The sequence below is a fragment of the Echeneis naucrates genome, chromosome 23 (assembly GCF_900963305.1).
Source record: "Echeneis naucrates chromosome 23, fEcheNa1.1, whole genome shotgun sequence".
NCBI classification, from domain to species: Eukaryota; Metazoa; Chordata; class Actinopteri; order Carangiformes; family Echeneidae; genus Echeneis; species Echeneis naucrates.
In genome coordinates this window covers 2,618,985-2,639,708 of record NC_042533.1, presented here as the reverse complement: position 1 = coordinate 2,639,708, position 20,724 = coordinate 2,618,985, and the positions used below count along the sequence as shown (strand labels likewise).

Below are 20,724 nucleotides of genomic sequence, written 5' to 3'. Positions count from 1 at the left end.
AGACGAGAGAGGCAGGTGGCACTGTAGTGGGGAGTTCCTTTTGTTCGCCCACGACAGGCAGATTAGGTGTCGATATGGATATCGTCAGCCAAAAAAGGTGGTAAATACACAAAGAAAAAGCAGTCCTCTGAATAAAGAGGAAGATGAGCTTCAAATCGGGGCCTTGGCACGAAGTGCAGCCTCAGCTGAGTGAATAAAATCTCCTGAAAGAGGCAGAGAGGGAAGGCAGCTGGGGTCGGCTTTTGGCAGCTTCTTGTGGACCGGTATGGGGAAGATAGGACCCCCCCCCCCCCCCCCCCCCCGACTCTCTTCTCCCATGTGAAACCAGAGCCGTGACAAAGCAGAAAAACCCTGCTTCGACTCCAAACACACATACACGCACACAAAAGCACACACGCACGCACGCACGCACGCACACCTCCAGCCCCTTCAGCCTTTCAATGTGACACATTCAGACCAGCACACAAACATGCAGACTTATACAAAGGCAGAACTTTACAAAGTCATGCAGATGGAATGTTTTGATTTTCCTGTAGCAGAGTCTGACTCATATATGTTTGGCTGACTGACCTGAAGTCTATTTTTATTGGAGGGGACTTGCGGGGAAACTACCGCGATCCAGCCCACGCCGTCGTGACAGACTGTCTGTGTGCTCCCGGAAAATGCAACCACATCAGTCTCTTTGATTGGGAAAGAAAGAGCTAATGGGGCTTTACAACGTTACAACTCACTTAAGGAACTCACTTAAAATTTGAGATGAGAATCAGTCCTTGTTTCTTAAGGAGGTAGCCTGATCCACCCCTAATTACACACACACCAAAAAAAAACTAAAACAAACTTCAGACTTCTTGAAACTTCCTTTAAACACACTGAGAAGGGCATCCTGAGAACTGCCACTTTTTAGATGAGTTATTCTGAATCTTAAAGGAAAAGTTTTACATTTAGGGACATTTGCTTATTCCCTTTCTCGCTAACGTCCAGAGGATTGATACCACTTTCATAATCGGCTAGTAAGTATGAAGTTGTAGCCAGCAGGCTTGGCTCTGTGGAAAGGTAACTAAATATACTATGCCTTAGGGAATTATGGGTAAGATTGGTGATTTATTTTTTATGCAACTAAACTTGTCTAAAATTTAAATTGTCCAGTAAAAGTTCTGAATAAAAGGGTGATTTTTACAGCTTTTGACACTTCAGTTAGAAATGGTGCAAATGGAAATTTGACCGAACTGACCTGAAAATGTTTTCAGTAATAAAAACATTACTGCCGCCTGTACATGTTGAATAATATTCAGCTGGATGGAGCTGAAGAATGGGTCACTGGTTGTGCTCATCTGATGTAGTGTGGAGGTTTAGGAACTGCTGTTATAATCTGATAGTGAAATGGAAAAATGAGAAGTTAGATGGATGGAAAGATAGAAAGATATAACGAGCCTTGGAGGTGCTGGTCGGCAGATTTAGCTGCTTTCAGATAGAACCATGCTATCTGTTCACCCCTGTTTCCAATCTTTATGGTGAAATAAGATAACTGTCTGCTGGCCGAAGCTTCACATTCACCTTACACTTGCAGTACCAACCTTTTCTTGCAATTTTCAACAACAACAACAAAATGTCCAAGCCAATTTCCCAAAATATAAAACGATTCATTTAACAACATCTAAACTGAAATTATTTAGGTTTACAACAACACTTTAAAGTGATTTAAAGTAGTTTTTTTGTTTGTTTGTTTTTACAGCCAAATCACAAAAATATTCCACTTAAGTCAACTTTATATAATCATAATGGTTTTCCCTTTTAGAGAGCATCAGTGCACTCGAGCAGCACAATAGAGAAAGTTGTCTGAATATACTGTATAATCATAAAGAATGATTAGACTCGCAGAGATCGGATTTTCTCAAGACTGGTTAGCATCCGCTCTGTAAACTAGACTAATTTAATATAAGAGATAATCATGGTGAATGTCTCAAATCTACAAACACAATGATGTAAACTCAAAGAACGGCGGTGGCGAATGCTCGTCCGTGTTCTGGCAGTGAGAGACATTGCGATTGGATAGTCCAGACGCAAACGGCATCACGCCACTTTGCTGCATTCGAGGGGAGTGTTCGCCGCCATCGAGTCGGGCTCACAGGTTCTCGTTGGTGTCGTGTTGGCACTGGCTGTCGGTCGAAGCGTTCAGGAAGGGCAGCTCCTCGCCGCAGCCCTGCAGCTTCAGGATGCGACTGCTCAGGTCCAAGCAGCACTGCCGACAAACGAGACGAAACATAATTAATACGGGAAATAATTGATTACAGCCTCCCAACCTGCAGCTACAAGACAAATGTACAGGATCATGAGATGATATGCTTTTTTTCAGTAACATTGTGTGTCTTGAGACTTCTTAAATCTGCCGTTATCCAACAGCAGGTTATTTTGTATTAGATATTAGCCAGTCATGATGACAAAACTGTGATTTAGTCTTTTGCTGTTGGTTAGCTGATTTTAACCAGGTCTGGTGGTTAACAGACATGAAGGAAAGTTCTGAGCTAATCCGACCATTCACTCTCCTTTTATCTCTGTTTTTGGTCTCTACCAGCTCCTGATCAAATGATATATATTAGATTTATGTATGATTACTAACAAATTCCTTCTGCATCTGTAAAATGAATGAATGTGATTACCATGAAGGAGCGCTCCATTCATGCTTCCCACTCGGATCAGCACTAAGACATGTTACACTGGAATAAGAGAGCATGACCTCCAGATTGCCAAATAAGCCTCTTCATAGGATTTAAATTGCATTTCTCAAATGTGCAAAGTCAAAATTTCACATCACAGGATGTCCTCAATCCATTCTTATCAGGGTTTTACCCACACAGCAGGCAGCAGATGAGAAATATCACTGCCCTGCTGCTCTGCCCAGATACATACCCCACATCTCTTCCAAAGAATTTCTGCTTGTGCCTCCGTGTTTCCTCTTGAAAAGTTTATTTTTATACTGCATTTATTTTCATCCTTCTTCCCCTTTTTGCATCCTTAAAGCCATGTGATCATTTCAGGCTAGCTGTGTATTTTCAAATGCGCACACCAAAAGTTTGCTAAAAATATTAGCAAGGCAAATGAGAATCTTACTTTGAGTTCCAGCAGAGTCTGAAGACCCAGGCACAGCTCAAACGCCTCATCCTCTGAAAATGGAAGAAAGAGGGGAGATAAGAGGAGAGAAAAATGAATTTTATAACTGCTTTTGAAAGTCAGTCCGATTCTCATTCATCCTCAGGTGAAGTCTAAATTATTCTGAGGTGGATGTGATTTTTATTTATTTATTTTTGTGGATCTGAGGGAGAATTCATTTATTTAATGCCCATGAAAGAGTCAGGCGTTGGGTTTAAGGAGTGATTTAGAGTTATTTGAGGAGGGATGATGAAGGGCCAGACAGAAACTCCAACATAAATAATAGTGTGTGGTCTAATTCTTTTATCTCTGTGAGCAGAAAATGTCTTCATAACGAGGAATCAGCATAATCAGGATAAATCTTTCTTTCTGACCCAGCAAGGGCATAACGATTCTCCAGTTTTGCAGCTTAATTTTATTGGATATCTTGCACGGATTTAGAGAAAAATTGATATCAATATGGTTAAGCAGCTGCCTCTGTCCAACAGAAACAAATCCACTTCCAGCTCTCTGTTTACATGGCTGTCTCTGGTTTGTTTAATGCGTACACCAAGCAGACATTTGCTGACAGTGTTTATGCTAAGCTAAGATAACCATCTCCTGGCTGTAGCTTCAGATGTCTCACCTGTACAGGGAGAGATAATTCTGATATAAAAAACAAACAAACAAAAAAAAAACCCCAAAACTTTGACCCTCAAATTCAAGTTAGAAAAGCAGGCTGAGCAGTCTGTTGAAGGAAAGTTACCGTAAAAGGAAAGAAGCCATTTTCATGACAAAAATAAACTCCGGTTTTCCCAGTGAGATATGGAAAGTGATGCACAGGGACACAGATCAGATTCCGGACTGTCACTGTTTACCGTCATCATCTGATGTTTGACTTTAGATGAGTGCCTCTTTGTCACTAAAGGATGTCATTAAAATCCAAAAAATTATGTTAATGTTGTTTACAAAATCCCCCAGTAGACAGTGCTCTTTTACGCGATGGTAATTTATTCCAGACACTTTAAAACGACGAGGGTGGACTGTGCTGACTGAATGTTAACAGGAGATACAAGCACATAGCCAACTCAGAGTCTGCAGAAATATCACATCAGGTGAATTTTTATTTTTCATGTAGATGCCTCAGCAGTGTGGAAAAAAAAAACTGCAAAGGTGAAAACACAAATACTTCCGGGATTATTCGCTGTTTTGCCATAATTATGCCATAAAATTGAGTCAAAATCTTCCAAGTAGAGAAATAATGATGGCTTTGATGATTTCCTGATGTAATTTGGCGACATCAGCACGTTTGACTTTTTATTGCAGTTCAAAATATCAACTGAATGGTTGAGCATGAAAGTTCTGCTGCTGGTTTACAGAGAAGATTGGCATGATTAGCCAATCTTTGTTGTCGTCATGGTTTTTGTTTTTTCTCCTGTCATGTGGTGTTTGTGTTACTCATGCCTCTTCCTCTTCCTAACCCATGAACTGTTTCACTTTTCGCTTTGCATAAATGCTGCTAACATGCTAATCCCCTGACCTTTTCCCTGGATCTGTGTTAAACGTCCCGTCAGATTGGTCGCCGTAAATTTTGGCTGATATTCCTGGTGGTCCCTCAATACCTCAATACTCACATATGATCCAGTCCTACGGACCAAAAACGGGCCGTGGACGTGATGGATGGTGACGAGACAACGCTTTCAGATCTGGACTGTTTGTAGAACATGCAAAGAGATTTTTTCGGCTGTCATTCAGCTTTGGAGGGAACCAACCAGAAGTGGACACTTTGGCTCTGTGACCAAATACTTGCTGAAGTAGCAGCCTGTATTTTCATGGCCTGACGTTGTTACCTTTGACGAAGGCTGAACATTGGACCGTCTGTCGGCCCAGCTGCAGCTGCAGGTCTGTCACTGAGCCTCTCAGACCGCATGGTGACCCGTCCTGACTGGGCACCAGTCTGTTAATACACAGAGACATAAAAAAAAAAAAAAAACTGAAATAAAACTTTGTGCAGTATTTAATTTACTTGGATACAGCATCTCCTGTTTATTTATCACTGCTTGATGTTGTGCATCAACATCTTATACTAAATGCCACATCCTTTTCACACTCAGACTCAGATCAACAGACTGGGCAGTCTTTGGCATTTTAATTTCTCTGCTTAGAGATGAAGGTGATATGATGTCAGGGCCTTCATGATCTGGAGAAAAACGCCTTAAGAGCTAACAGGCTGCCATCTTTAAACCGCTCTTATTCTTATGCTTTATCTGAATTCTGTTTCTTTCATTTTATCTATTTTTGGGTTTAGTTTTTTCCTTTTGTCTGTTTGTTAGCAGCTTGAAGGTCCAGAGAGACATCAGGTGTGCTGTGAGGTGTTTCTTACCCCAGCCTCTGGCAGCAGGAGGAGGAGATGTGGTTGTGTTGGCTGCCGGTGTTGATGGACGCCTTGACTTCAGTGTCGCAGCACTGTGGAGGAGACAAAGTGGGGGGTGGGGTGTCACAGTGTGATTTTCCACTTAGATCTGACGCCGCCACATGTGGGGAAACAAAGAGTCACTACATATATGAACAGAACTCTGGTGAAGCTTTGAAAACCACCAATCTCTTTTTCTTTTGAATAAATCCAACCAGCTGCCTTTGTGAAACTGCTAAACTGGAAAAAACAAGTCCAATGTGACTTTTAATCAGCTTTGCACAAACAAAACAAACCTCCCCTTGCACTTGTTTTGAGTCAAATGTAGTTTTATGATTGTAATTTGAGCTGTATTGATTCTGTTAATGCTGCAGGCGCATGGCTGAGCAGCACAGTACTTAATCATTTCTCCATAATCAGGTTTAAAATGAACCCACACAGGTATTGTGGAAGTCGTCACACTTCACACGAGTTGGGTTTTGTTGTATTTGTTTTTTTGGTGATGTATTAAGTTCATGTTGCTGACTGCTTCCCAACAGGATGCTGATTCTTTAGTTAAGAGTTAATGATCTCAAATGCATCACAACAGCATGAAACCCTGACCATGTGAGTCAGGCTTACTGTGCAAATACAACTGATTAGTCAAACAAACAGTTCGACAGCGAACAGAAAAGCATATTTACTCTGCTTCATTGCAGCTCATTTGATTCAATCTATGAACTCTGTGGCACCTGAAGCCTTTCAGCATCTTTCAGGTCATTGTTTTAGTTTTACAGCCTGCAGCTTTACAGTTTTGGTTCATTCTCATTGTTTTTATTTCAGTGTAAGGTGCTAGTCTCCAGGCGGTGGCTTCATATGTAACGTACAAACATCAGATCACATTTACGCTCATCAGAAAAGAAAATGTGTTGGTTTTTGTTTTGTTTTTTTTGGCTTTGTTTTTTAATAGGCTGTCGTGTGATTCGAGATATATTTTTGCAGCATAAATGCTGAAAGGCAGACTGTCCCAGTTTCCTCTGACATTTCTCTTCTTCACAGTTGCTCTGCTGCCTGCAGGGCACTTCATGTCACAAAGACATGTTTCATCTAGTGTGCAGCAGATTGTGGTGGTTTGTGGGAACTCTTGACTGCAGCAGTCCCTTCCCATTCAGCCTCTTATCAGTTAATGTCATGCAACATGTGCGCAAGTGGGAGCATGTTTGAGAGGAAAGAAGGTGAAGGAAGAATGAAGAATACGTTCGGAACATATGGCAGCTCTGCGTGTACTGATATAAGCACCGAGCCCACACTGTTAACCGTGTGTCACACAACGCATAGATATTTCCACTGTGAAATGCAAATATGTCTCAGCTTTATGTTCTTTTACTGACATTCACTTGCAGCTCCAACAGAACCGATGCCCCTTTCTGTAGTTTGGATATTATAATTAATTAATTCAGATTTTTGATGCATCTTTCTGGTTTTCTGATAATCCATGTTAGCTCAGCGGTACGCTTCAGGTTTTTGACTTTTGATTGAAAATGTTCAAACGTTGGAAAACGTCACTGTGAGCTCCTGGAAAAACACAAATTACTACCAATGGTAGACCAAACTAAATTTAGAAAATAATCCAAAAAATAATTTTAATGATTGTTAATCACATCAGAAATAGATTTTATTTTATTTTTAATCTGTTACTGTACCTTCAGGATATTATATTCTGATAAAAACCAGCCAGCTTCAACGGATTCACTCAACAATGAAAACATTTTCTTTCAGAATTCATTGATATTTAATACTTTTTAAGTATTACGGGCTCCCTTTCTGTTCTGCTGTGTCCGCGGCTGCCCTGGTGCCTGGGAACATATCAGTATATCTTTTTCTCCCCGTCATCTCCTTCATAACTCAATACCTTTTCCGCTCGACCCGAGGAGAACCCCCCCCCCCCCCCCCCAACTGGAAATAAACATGTTCAGTTTCCATGAGCCTTGTTTTGATACCTCACAATCTGTGCAGGCCGATCCTCGTCCCCTTTGTCTTCACAGGGACTCTGTCTTATCAGGTCCACAAACCTGCTCCTGTGTGAGAGTCCTGGTGGTGCAAAAAAAACAAAACAAAAAAAAAAAACCTTTCTCTCTCTCAAGTTTAAAAATAGAAGCCGAATGAGTAACCGAGGAACACTGCATTAAATAAGTTGATGATAAAACTGAGAGAAGCACAATGAGTAATGGGGGAACATGCTGCATCCACAAGGATAGTTATCTATTAATTCTAAACACAGTCCCGAAGGACTCACCAAAGCTGCGCCACATACTTTAAACATCACAGGAGCAGGAGCTTTTTATGGATTTAAGATTAAAGAATGAAAAATGGCTTCATCCTTAAAGCTGTCCTTGGCTGTAATTCTCTCATATTAAAATCTGAAATCATCACCTTCTGGCTGCAGGTTAATGGCTTAATGTTTTGATTGTCTGTATGCAAGAAAACAGTTACTTTTCAGTTATAAAATATATGAAGGAAACTTATTTTACTACTGGAAGCCGTCCCTGTCGACCTGTGCAGGTATTCCGTATCAGCCTTTCCAGTGTGTTAGGAATCAGAAGTCAGTTGGAATCGCTTTTTGGCTGTTGTGTGTGACCTTTCCGCACACTTTCATTGTTGAGTGATGTTGAGTGTGTTAGATGTCGGCCCACAGGGAGAATCTCTGCGTGTAACCAGACAGCCGTTACTGCCTAATGTGTTTCAGCATAATTATTAGAAGAGACCAGCCTGAAAAGCCTGAATACTGAGCTTCTGTGTGCATAATGTGATGGTGCTCTACTCTGTTTTCTCTTTTAATGGTGTCATTTAAAAACCCACATGGGCCTTCCCTGAAGCTCAGCATTTACCTGGCACTTCTCTGTAAATCATAGGGTTGGGAGATGGGAGTGAGAGATGAAGATACCCCAAAGATCCAACCTTTACCTTTAAACTGCTCTCCAAAAGCAATGAGAAGTAAAGCGATAAGCAGGAAGAGATCTCCAGAACCCTTTATGTCTGCTCGTCACTGCTTCATTCAGCTTTACTTCGAACCAAAATCTACATCTGAACGTGATGCCAGATTGAACTCTGGTTCCTTTGTATCCGAAGCAGCCTAGCATTGTTTAATACTATCCTACAACCACTGCATTATCAATAAGACACTGCACAAATTCTCCCTTTTTGGGATGAGGCCTGAAACAGTCGGCCGTTTTCGAGCCGTATAAACTACATCTAGTCGATCTGCAGTTGTACCTTTGGTCACTGTGACTCAGTTATCTGTTTTCCGATCTCGTCAGACGGCCGCCGGGCCCTGCCAGGCTTCAGATGTGTGCCACAAAGGAGGCTGAATGTGGAGGCTTTAAGTGATGAGTCACGTTAGTAGATTGTTGCTGTCTCTTGTTTTCTGGTTTTTGTGCAGTAGTAAAAAAAAAAAAAAAAAAAAAAAGTGCCAGGGCATTGAATGTGGGTGAAGATGAACAAGGACGGCCCTTATTTCACGCTGTGCAGTACCTTGCATTGAACAACCAGAGCTGCGAAGGGGCTCGAGCTTTCTGGGCCCTCTGTCTTCTCAGCTGTCTGTCTGGCTCCGGCTTCGCTGCTGTCGTCCTCCTCGTCTGACCGTAGACTCCTCTCACTTTCCTCCAGAGACTCCCTCTCCTCAGTGGAGTCGTCGGCCGTGCTCTCGCTCCTCTCCTCGGCGTCGGCGGGCCCGTCCTTGGTGTCCGCCAACGGGGAGCGAACCCTGGCACTCAGGTCCCGGGCCTCCCCTCGCAGCCGTGGGATGTTTCCCTCCAGCAGACGCCGCTGGACGATGCTGTGAGGTTGCTAGAGAGGGGAGACAAAAAAAAAAGTGGAAATGGAAGATGACACAATCATGAAAGCTCAGATTCTCAATATTGGGTGAAGGCTGCTGCTGGTGTTACCATTTATTCAGTCATTCTTCAAGAGCATTTCCATAAAATACAATGGTTACAGTAAAAGTCTGAGAAATCTTTCTGAAGTCTGATAGATCTGATGAATCAGGAAAATAATCTGCATCGAAGTATGAAAAGGTACCCCATGCTTAACTATGCAGTTCTTTAATATCGTTAACGTCTCCCTTCATTTGTTCTTTAAAAAATCTTGAACCTCACTAACATGCTGAACAATGACAGCTAACATCTGTTGCAGTCAGTAAATACAGCGTGTCAATGGATAGGTTGTCTCCTCTACTCGTTGGAAATTAAGTAAAGCAGTATTATCTTAACAGACTCTGTCACAGGTAGCTAACTACCTGTGACAGGTAGAAGAACGTGTCTGGTTATCTGGAGGTTGTAGCTCTACAGACCAGCAGAGGAACTCTCCTGGGTGAATGTTGAGTGCAGCAGACTGATGTAATAAAGTTGTGTTGTCATTAGTGGTTCACAGTCTGGCACCTATATTATTAAAATTCAAACCCTGCTCTTGGCATTTCAGAGATTTATTTTTCTCCATCTCTTCCTTGTTTGGCTTCCACACAAATAACACAGAGATTTAAATTGCTAACTTTGACTCCAGTGGGGGAAAAACTGAAATGAAGGTCACGTTATCATGCAATGAAAGCCTAATCAGGCGCTTTGGTCATACTTTCAGGTCGTCACTGTCAGCAGGAGGCGGAGGAGGATTTCTGCACGGGTGTCGTTTTTGCTGCACAAAGCTGGAGGCCACAATTTAATTTATTTGTTTATTTATTTTACTGCCCGCACACACTTTTCATGTAGCACTTTTCAGTTCAACAAAAGTGGCTGCCCACCTTGTAGAGTGTATATTTGATGCTAATGTCGCTCTTGATTAATCGCAGCTTTTTACCATTCCAAAACAACATGTGGTCAGTGAGCGGTTGTTCTCTCTGGGTCCGACAAACAGTAAATTATATTTAAGACGCCTGTTCCTTCGTAATCACATTGCTGCTCTTCCAGTACAGGCAGTTTGAAAAGAACAGCTCACCCCAACACCACCTGTTCATAAAACAGAAAGCATCCTTTTGCTAGTTGAGGATTCTCGAATATTAAAACATGTATAATGAAATTACGTAAAAAAAAACACAACTGATCAGTCATTCGTTGCAGTTTGAAATAAGATTTCAGTGATCAAAACATCATAGCACTTAAAAAATCTTTCAAGCCTCGCACAAATTTTTGTTTACGGCTTGATAATTCATAGTTTGTTTTTTTTTAGGAGCTGCGGTTTCGTTTTTTTTTTTTTTTTTTTTTGTTTCATTTCTTATTGCAACAGATTTGTCTCATAAAACGGCTCTCTTTTTCTTTACCTGACCAGTCCTGACCGAAGCTGACCGAAGAGTCACCTCATCAGCTAGCAGTGGTGTCTGGAAAGCCATTTTAAGTGTCTCCATCTGCCTCCCTGTTGTTTTTCTTTCCAAGTACAATCAACACAGCATCACAACAAGCCTTTAAAGGCGACAGCTGATGCCTCTGTCGGCCTGTAAGTGACCGGAGTCCTCGCTCTCGTTCTGTTAAATGACCCCTGACTGTCTTGTGGGAGCTCCTTCGTAGGAGTGGAGATATTTCTTAGAGCTCTGTGACTCAGCCTGGATGGATGTATGATTTGCTTTTGGATGATGGGTGTTAGAAATGTCACCATGACAGTTTCTGGAGAAAAATATCGACCCTGCTATTTTACTGCCTCTCTCCTGTTTTTTTTGTTCTGGGGTTTTTTTGTGTGTGTTGTTTTCCTACATTATTGGTCATTATCTGCTCTGATTAACTTGTGCACACCAAAGGATGCTCCTGAGCAGAATATGAATGAGGATGAGGACAAATTCATGGATGAGTGAGCAAGGCCTGATTAAGGAAAGAATATGGAAAGAGGGACGTGAAAGGGAACCAGGACCCAAGAGGCTGAGGTTGTGTTACCTCGCTGTGGTTGTAATTGCCATCTTGTGCCTGGTCATGTCTCACAGTCTGACGTCTGTTATATCCCTCAGTTGTGTTTTCAACCTCACATTCATCTGCCATGCTCCAATCTGCCCATTAGCCAAATAAATAAGTAATACTGTAAAAAAAATATATTGTTTCTGGAGATCGCACAAGAACACAACAACACTTCTCACTGATAATGTCACTGAGTTCATTCCTTCATCTCTGAGCTCCAGCTCTAGCTGAGTTATAAACAGACAGCGATGATGGCTTCATCTCTTCATCTCTTCCGCTCCTCTGGAGGGAGAAAATCAATACTTCCTCCTTCCATTGAGTCTAGTCATTCTCTGTACCAACCAGGAGCATAAGCGTGGTATAAACGATGCTAATCCTGAAGATAATCTTCACAGGAGCTTTCACATCGAGCGTCCTCACATTCGAATGAATCAGATTCAGTCAAGAGCTCCACTTCAGTCTCAAGTGTTTCGTTTCGTTTTGTTTTGTTTTGTTTTTTTTTCCCTATTGTGACGTTCTTGACTTTTGTTCCTTCCTGCGGCCTGCCACTTTCTCTCTCTCGCCAACAGCTGGTCTCTTTCCCACCTCAGCTCTGACTGTATTCATTAATGGTAATTATACTCTTACAAATATGCTGCTTGTCGAAGATGATGCCAACAGGGGCAGATCAAGGTTCATTTGCATGTCGTGTGTGACTCAGCAAAAGCAACGCAAAATGTTTTTTTACTGAAATTGCCTATAAGGTCTGGAGGCCAACCACAATGTTTTCATTTAGAAGGCAAGATATAGAAAAGAGAGCAATTACGTCAGGCTCTGATTGTTTAGGTGATCCTCAAGGTGCTCTTTGTGTGCATGTTAATGTTGTAATAATGCAATAAGGTTTTAAACTGTTAGCGATGGCGGCACAGACAATGTGATGAAATTGAAAATGAATGTGATAATTCATTTAATCGATCTAATCTAAACACCTATTCCTGAGACACATATTTTCAGATCTGTTGGTTAAATTTAAACTCATTAAGCCATTTCCATATCGAATTATTAATGCAGAACTTGGTTGAGGAACCAGTGACAGATGTGTGTCCATGCACGGGTACATCCCAAACGAACTGCTGATGGTTAATTCTCAACCATAGCAAGATTATACTTTCAGTTTAAATCCCTCAAACCATCAAAACTTAAAAGATTTCTTGAAAGATTTTTTTTTGTTTGTTTTTACAAATTCCTCATGAAACAAGTTTCTTCTCTTGCCACAAACCTCACAAAGGTTTCAACACATTTCTCACCTAATTTCCTCCAACAGATGGAGGGGATATGAATTACGCCCCATAAAGGCTTTAACTATTATGCACAACATGGCCTGCCGTCGCGCTTCGTTTGGCTCTAAACTCTTCTTTTTGTTGAAGCAGCTGAGGTGGAATTGGCATCACTGAGGTGTAATCTGTTTGTCCGTTTTTTCACAGCACGCAGAGCGATTATGGATGATATCACTCTGTACATTTATTGCTCCTTGTTGCTCGACTTGTCGCAGATATTAGACTGAGAAACATGTTCACTCTGCTTTATTCTCTGTAACAGGGAATTAATGGCACCGATTTAATACTCCATCAATCTTCACTTCGCTCCAGGCTCTCTTTCTGTTGCATCTAAAGCTCGAATCAGGCAGACGAGAGACGAGAAGTCTTTCTTTCTTTAGCTGTGAGTGATCTGTGACCCCTGAGTCACCTCCCTCCTCTCTGATGGTCTTTAGAGAGTCTCCTACCATGGACAGTGTGGCGCAGTTTGTTAGTTTTGCAGCCATTAATCATTAAAAACCTAAACAGAGAGGGTTTTTAAACATTTTGCTTGATATTTGAGGTAAAACTGGTCGAGTGTGTTCCTTTGTCTTTGCTCGTTCGTGGTCTGAAGCTGATTTTTGCTGATGTGATTCCTGCACTCTAACCAGCTTGGACTGGTCATCTGCCACTGGGACAGAGAGACGTAACTGTTAATGAATGATGCCAGCACCTCCTCTCCTTCAGTTTCTTGTTCTCTGTTCTTCTCCCTCTGCGAGTCAGATTAGAGGATAATTGCCATGTGGACTAATTATCTGACTGCAACAGGCTCCTCTCGCTCTCTCATCCAGCCAATCACGTGAGCTTTGTAATGCCCTCTTTCTCGTGCTGATGGAGGTCCCCAGCGGTTGACTTCCTCTCGCTCTCACCACGTGGCTCTTGCAGCTTTCCGTTAGCTGCCCATCCATTTCCATTTCTCATTTCATATCTCTGTCCTCTCCCCTTTTTTATTCTTACAAAACTCTCAGTCTCTTCACTAAATCCTAAAATCTCCCATGAAATATAATTTGCAGGTAAAACTCGCCAACAGCTCGGGGGATGTTTGCATTTTTTATTGGTAAAGGATTAAAAGATTTTAATTTTTAAGTGTTAATATCTTTTACATTGGAACGATAAGGAAGGGCGCTGAACTAGATTTTCAGTTTAATTGCAGTTTTTACTTTAATGATCAAATATAGATTTTGATTCAAATTCATCAGTCCATTCCTCGTATGAGTGCAGTGTAAAATATGGAAATCCAGTTAATACAAACTGCACAAAAAGGTAATTTAAAAAGTTAAAAAGTAATGTCAGGGATGATGATGTCAGATGACAGTCTCTTAAAGTGTGAGATGAATAATTACGGCCCGCACAGAGTCTGGAGTTTACAGGACTGCAGATGAATTAGTGAGCAGACTTTCAGTTTCTGTCATCTCTGAGCTCAAAGTGATAATTAAAGTGGACAACCATCTGCAGGTGGCGGTCCATGTGAAGATGTACCGGACAGCATTTGTTTTCCAAAGTGACATGCATAATGACGATGGCCCTGTAAGTGGGTCGGGGATTTTATTCTTGTTGCCCAAGTTGGCTTACAAAAATGCATTTGGCATTTCCAAGAAAATCCATTTTTGGTCAGGAAATGTGATAACAACTAAGCCGTAATCTAAACTTTACATTAAGTTATATTAAGCTGCTCACTTGGTGAAAAATTTCAAGGTCTGATGTAAAGTGTTCTCGTTATCGGCTAATTGCCGACGTGTCACATTGTGTGGCGTAGCCAACAAATATCCCTCCGTTCTTCTCTTGCTTCCTGCCTCTCTGTCTCAGTATCATTAACTGTTCTCCTTTCTTCTGTTGTTCGGTTTTCTTGGGTATATTTAGCCTCCTGTCTTCCGACACATGCTGGGGGGGAGCAGCTGAGGAAGCGTTGCCCCCCATCCCCATCTCCAGATGACAGAGAGAGAGAGAGAGAGATGGGTTCACAGTAACCTCTCTCCAGCCCAACTAATTGTCCAGGAGCTAATAATAAAGGCCATTTCTGAACCGATTTAACACGGTTCGTTTTGGAAGCGAGACACGCAGGAAGAGGCAAAAATCCAGAGAGGATGAAGAGCACAGGATACATTGTCGGGTTTGCTCTTTGCTTTGAAGTGTCACTTTGCCTTCTGGGGTGAAATAAACAATTCATCTTGGCAAGCAAGTGAGTCTGAATCCATTTGAATATAAAAAGCTGTTCCTGGGTGTGATGTACTGTACACCAGCTGCTTGCACAAATTCATCAATTACAGGACAGAAGTTCAAATCTCTCCACTCTGTTCTTTCTGCCAGAGAAATGTCCTTTTGGCTAAAATTGGACATCATGTTTTGTTTTCTGTACCGTCTACTCCTCCTATGGCAGAGTTCTGTAGCTTTTGATCTTCCTCAGAAAAGGCCTGGACACCCCGATCCCTCGATAAGACAGGCCTTCACTCAGCTGTAAAAGAGGGATATGAGCAAACAGGCAGCTAGCTATCTGCAGGAAGAAGACGAAGCGTGCCCTTTAAAAACCCTGCTGCGTAAACCAACCATGCTCTCTTCTTCGTTTGTCCCTCAGCCTGGAAATTTACGTTGCGTCTGTACAGTAGAAGACCTACACTCCTGTTTACTCTCTGTAGATGCTACTATCCACTCAAAGCTCTACAGTGTGTTATATAAAATGGCCCCAGTAAAACGTGCGTCCTCCCCGACCCCGTCTCCCATCACGTCTTTCCTTCCCCTCCATTGCTTTTGTGTTAGAGCTGTGGATTTTGCCCTCTTCGCGCTCACCGCTTCTCTCACTCTGCAGCACAACATGGCCGGAGTGATGCTGCTGCTGCTGCTGAGAGCGAGAGGACCCGAGGCTAAAGAGCAGCAAAGCAAATCCATTCTTACATAATGGGCTCCACTGCTGAATTACACACCAGACAGGGCAGGCCATCTAGCAGGAATTAACATGGACAGAGACGAGTTTACAGTGCGGCTCTGGTTTTCTGTAGGAGGCACGAACCAAAAGATTCTGCACCAGATGTAGGAAGCTGCAAACTGCTCATTGGAATATTTAAACCCACTTTATTTACTTTCTTAGTTTAGCTTAGTAGAAATAGGAAGCAGGGTAACAGCTATCTTCAGCCGCTGTCTGACTCAAATGGGAGGACGCTGAATTGTTAAATATTTCTTGACAAATAATGTTGAAGCTTTGGAGTTATCAGATTACTTAGATTTAATAATTTGCTCTTTTGTTTAAATAATTAAATTCTTCACCATGTTAGTTTGAAGAATTGTAGCTCATTCATATTCTACAGTAGCAATGATTTAGGGAAATAATTTATTCAAGTCTTGAGCAACAAATTCAGTACATCATTCCTTTTTTAGATAATTCAACCAGCTGCTTTTCCCCGGGAATTAACAAATATTTGACTTTATGATTCATCCAACCATGAATCCTACACAATCATTTATTGCCACAGATGGATGTCTGACCTGGTTTAACCTCTGTTCATAAAGGTCACAAGCCAAATAGAAAGTGGTAACACAATTATATAAATACAGGCTGATTTTTAGTCAGGCAGCCGGCCGACAAACAAATATATGTGACAGCCTAATTCCGATGAGCTCATCTTCTGTCAGCAAAGGTTTGGCACGTGAGCCACCTCAGAAACACATCATCCCCTCTTTTCTTTTAGCCCATCCATCTCTATTCAGAGCTCTCTGCAGAAATCAGATTCAGACACGATGGAGGACTGCTGGCAATTTCCACTCCTTCCTCCAGTTCCCAAAGCTGCTCTGACAGTGAAAATCACTTGTAACAAATGTTATGCAAATTCCACCGTGTTGCCCGCGGCCGTGTCTGCGCCACAGATTGGTTATCGAGATGAGAATCATTATGTCATCATTGGTATTCTGATTATAGTGTTTTCAGGCCACTGCAGGAGATTTTCAATCTTAGGAAAAACACATAGCTCCCTAAACCTAATAGCTTTTGGGAAATTGTGTCATGACTTGGATTGCTTTTTCCTTTTTACTCTTCTTACTGTTTAAATGTTTGATAGCATTGGACTAATCTCTGTCACCTGAAGCACTCACAGCAGGTACAACATTTACCCTGTTTACTATATGAGTTAGTAGAGTGCACAAAATCCTCTAGAAGAAAATCTATTTAAGCAAATCTTCTATTAAATATCACAAAATAGAGTCAAAAACACGAAGATATTTGATTTATATTTATACCTCAAAGGTCATAAAAGTTTCCCAAAGGTGATGAAATTGTTTGTGTTGTCTGACCAAGTGTCAAAAACTGATTTTTGATTTATTATGACCTAAAATGACTGAAAAGGTTTCCACAGATGATAATTAGGTGCACAAAAATGTATCTTGCACAAATAACATGCCACGCTGAGATGCTAAGATATATGGCAGGTATAATGTTTACTGCGTTTTGGAGCTGAGACTGGAAGGAAAGTCCTTTATTTCTGTCCAGCAAAGTGCTGGATGTTGAAAGTGGACTTGATGATGGTTCAAGATGAACCATGATCATTATATTTCATGGAAGAGATCAACTGGCATTGCTGCCAGTAAAGCCTCTCCATTAGCAGGCCTATAAATCTACAGCAGAGAAGAATCTTAGAAACATCGACTTTACTATTGCTACACTTCTAGTTTTCATATGTCAGCTCAGAAAGGCATTAAGGGAGGGAAGAGAGACAAAAAACACATCTACCATGAAAGAAGAGGAGCAGGGGGGATGTTTTTCTAGCAGGAAATGTTGGTATTGAAACCTGGCAGACATTAAATTCATCACTGTGCGATATTCACAGAGCGCAGAGTGCTGTTAGTGCTGCTTCCAGGTGCCAGAGTGATTGTGTCGAGGTTCTTGGAGAGCTCTGGGGAATCTGGGGAGTTGCCATAAAACCATAACTGTGTCAGAGCAAAGGCAGAGTGGTACATTGTTAAGATTATTACAGGGAGTTCCTCCGCAGTGAACACGGTATAGAAGAGTGAATTCAGGAGAATTAGGAGGAAGAGCACGGACATTTTTGGTTCATGTGGCAAACCTAAAATACTGAAATGTTCGATGGCGTCACAGGGAAGTGTAACCAGCTTTGACTTTCTAGCTCTGCATGAAGGGTCTGAATCTTTAATGAACCTTTCAGTGGTGTAGTTCCCTTTGAAGGCATGAAGCACACATGGAGAAGTAATTGGTGGTTATATTCATGCATAAGATGTAAAACTACTTCTTATGCATGATGACACAACTGTGAATATCTTTGCACAGATGTCCCCTTAAAATGCGATGGACTTGTTTTCTTGAGTGGTGACCAGAAGAATACCAACAACTCACAGAATCAGTTCACTAATAATGACATTTCAAACCATCGCTGCTTTTCCAATAACATATATTTGTGCCCTCAGAAGGAGCCACATCTGGAGGTTCAGGTCGGTAAAAAAAAAAAAAAAGAAGAGAAATTAGCTGTGTCTGTGTCCTGCCACTCATCTCTGTTTAATGCTAATGACAGCCAGCAGCAGATGGCTTTGCATTGTGGGTAATGTTGACGTCAGTTAAATGTGATATCACTTTTTTTTTTTTTTTTTTTACTGTCAGTCTTGAGTCTAGTAGTGCTGTAGAAGTACAAATACTCTTCTAAATATAATTACTACAACCAGCTTTTAGTATTTCTCTCAGATTTCCTCAAACAAGCTTCTTGTTTACTCTTTAGTTTCCTCCACTCAAACTCTGCCTTTAATAACTGCTAAGCACAAGTGGAGCCAGACAGCAGCCTCTCTGCTGAAGCAAATTAACCTTCAAGCGCTGATGTAGATTCTCCAAAAGTCCACTCACCAAGTCCTTGGAGGTGCCCAGTCTCTTGAGCCCGTCCAGGGGCAGGAGGTCAGCAGAGTCCTTGTGTGTGAACTGGGTGGCCTGCTTCAGACGCCTCTGCTGGTGCAGGATGGCTTTATCCCGGATGGCTAGCTCACCTTTCTTCGCCTCACTCATGGTCTTGGACTACAAAGCAGTCTGTTGTGGTTGTGTGCACTGAAGCTTGCTGACTGTAACCTCACAGCAGCAGCAGGAGCTCTGGGAGCTCTCTGCAGACAGAAACAGAAAGAGTGGGCAGAGAGGACGACAAAAACCCCCAAAAGGCAGCTTTTTACTTTTGCTGATTAGATCCTTAGCAGCAGGAGATGAAAAAAAAAAAAAAAAACGACAAAAATTGTCTGAAATGCTGCTGTCCTTCCCTCTGGGCTTGCAGTGCTCTCTCTCTCTGTTTGTTTGTAGTCCTTGGCATGTATTTGTCTCAGCAGCTTCAGGAGCTAACGTCCTGTCCTGGATGCTCTTCGCATGCAGCCGTTCATCTTCCTCACTATGTGAAAATCAGTTGTGTGTCTTGCAGCAGCTGTGTCAGTCTGTGGAGAAGGTGTGACAGTGTGTGTGTTTTCCCCTCCCCTCAGTGCTGTCTGTCCTTGACTCTCTCTCTCTCTCTCTCTCTCTGCCTCTCTCCCTCCTTCTCTGTGTGTTACACTTACCTCTCTGTTTTCAGGAGTAAATTTCCCCTCTCTCCCTTCCCTCCCTTCCCTCTGTGTCTCTCTCAGCCCTCCTCTTTCCATCACACACTCAACACAGACGCATTCAAAACACATTTTTCTCAGTTGAATCTCAGATGACAGACACTGAATATTTCAAACATTTACACATTTCACCTGCGGAAACACACAGTATAACCTTTATTTAGTCTGTGTGTTTCTGAGCTCAATTTAGTTCGCAGCATTGGTCCCTTGATCGGCCTCAGCAAACCCCACAGAGGACGTGAGCCGGATCAGTGTGATGCGACCCCTCACAGGGGATCAATCTCAACCACTGAGGGCAGCAATCGATTCCCCCCACCCCATGTGGCAGCCACTGTGAGTTAAAGAACCCAGTTTCTTCCATTAATTTAACCATCCATCCATCCACACCACAAAATCTATAAATAAAACCAGTTTGAGCTCTTTATCTGCGGACATGAGCATGACAGATTTTTGGGTTAGTCTTGATTTTGATGTGACACAGAAAATGTATTTTGATATGAAAACGTGAAGATAAAATAAAATAAAACTGTCTTGTATATGTGCTATAGAAGAGGGAGACCTTGTGAAGGTGAAGTGGAAAATAGTTTTCCTGATGAAAACATCATAATTTGAGAGCATCTGCTGCCTCCTGCTGGTCGCCTCGCTCCTCTTTTCACCCTCCGATGCTTCAATGTTCGAACTCTAGTCAAGCAAGATGATGTCTGATTTATTCAGATGGTCTTTTATGTCCACAGAGGGACACAAGCAGCTGCGTTGATGTGAGTTCAGTTGCAGTTCGTAATGATTTCAGTCAGATGACAATTGCTCAGCTACACAACAAGAGATGTGTTGCCTTTCAGCAATGTTTTCTAGGTGACAGATGTGGTTAATATTCAGAAACTGTTAAATACACAATCAATCTACGAAAGAAGAATAGAGAAAATATAGCTTGTATCATGATTTGGAACCATGGAGGATTATCCACCAGCATCAAAAGTGTGAAATATTCAGCATTTCCAGATGTTTTCACTTGAGGATTTTTTCTTTATCCGGTTTTAAGTAAATGTAAAAGGTAAAATGTTGGAGTTTTGGATTGTTTGAGACATTATGATGGACATTTTGTATAGTTTTGCTGTTTATGGACACTTGACAAATTTTTGTAATTAAAAAAATAAGGATGGTAGTTATAATGTAATAATGCAGTAATAATGATATAACATACATGTGTGCTGTAAAGTGAATTCAAAAGCAGGACATGAAAACAGCCCCCTGAACATCATCTTTATTATCATGACCTAAATTTCCAAACTGTCAAACAGATAATGTAGAGAAAAGCTGAAAACATCCAAATCAAACATTTTAAGTGCAGCATTTTCTCAAAACTTAAAGAGTTTAGGAAATA

The 20,724-nt window shown here is 41.6% G+C and overlaps 1 protein-coding gene across 1 annotated transcript; it reads right to left on the bottom strand.

Moving 5' to 3' along the window:
• Positions 1–314: 314 nt before the first annotated feature.
• nrip2 (nuclear receptor interacting protein 2) lies at positions 315–19,281 on the bottom strand. Its single transcript, XM_029495605.1, has 6 exons — positions 18,616–19,281; positions 9,050–9,364; positions 5,510–5,592; positions 4,977–5,083; positions 3,109–3,161; positions 315–2,239 (listed from the first exon to the last, which is right to left on the bottom strand). The coding sequence occupies exons 1-6, from the start codon at positions 18,769–18,771 to the stop codon at positions 2,123–2,125; spliced, it is 831 nt and encodes a 276-aa protein (XP_029351465.1). The 5' UTR covers positions 18,772–19,281; the 3' UTR covers positions 315–2,122.
• Positions 19,282–20,724: the final 1,443 nt, after the last annotated feature.

Excerpts from the sequence above, each read along its gene's own strand:
- nrip2 (XM_029495605.1), bottom strand. The coding sequence starts at position 18,771 with ATGAGTGAGGCGAAGAAAGGTGAGCTAGCCATCCGGGATAAAGCCATC. Across the intron at positions 9,365-18,615 it reads TGGGCACCTCCAAGGACTTG|CAACCTCACAGCATCGTCCA; the intron begins GTGAGTGGACTT and ends TCCCCTCTCTAG. Across the intron at positions 5,084-5,509 it reads TCCTGCTGCCAGAGGCTGGG|ACTGGTGCCCAGTCAGGACG; the intron begins GTAAGAAACACC and ends GTGTATTAACAG.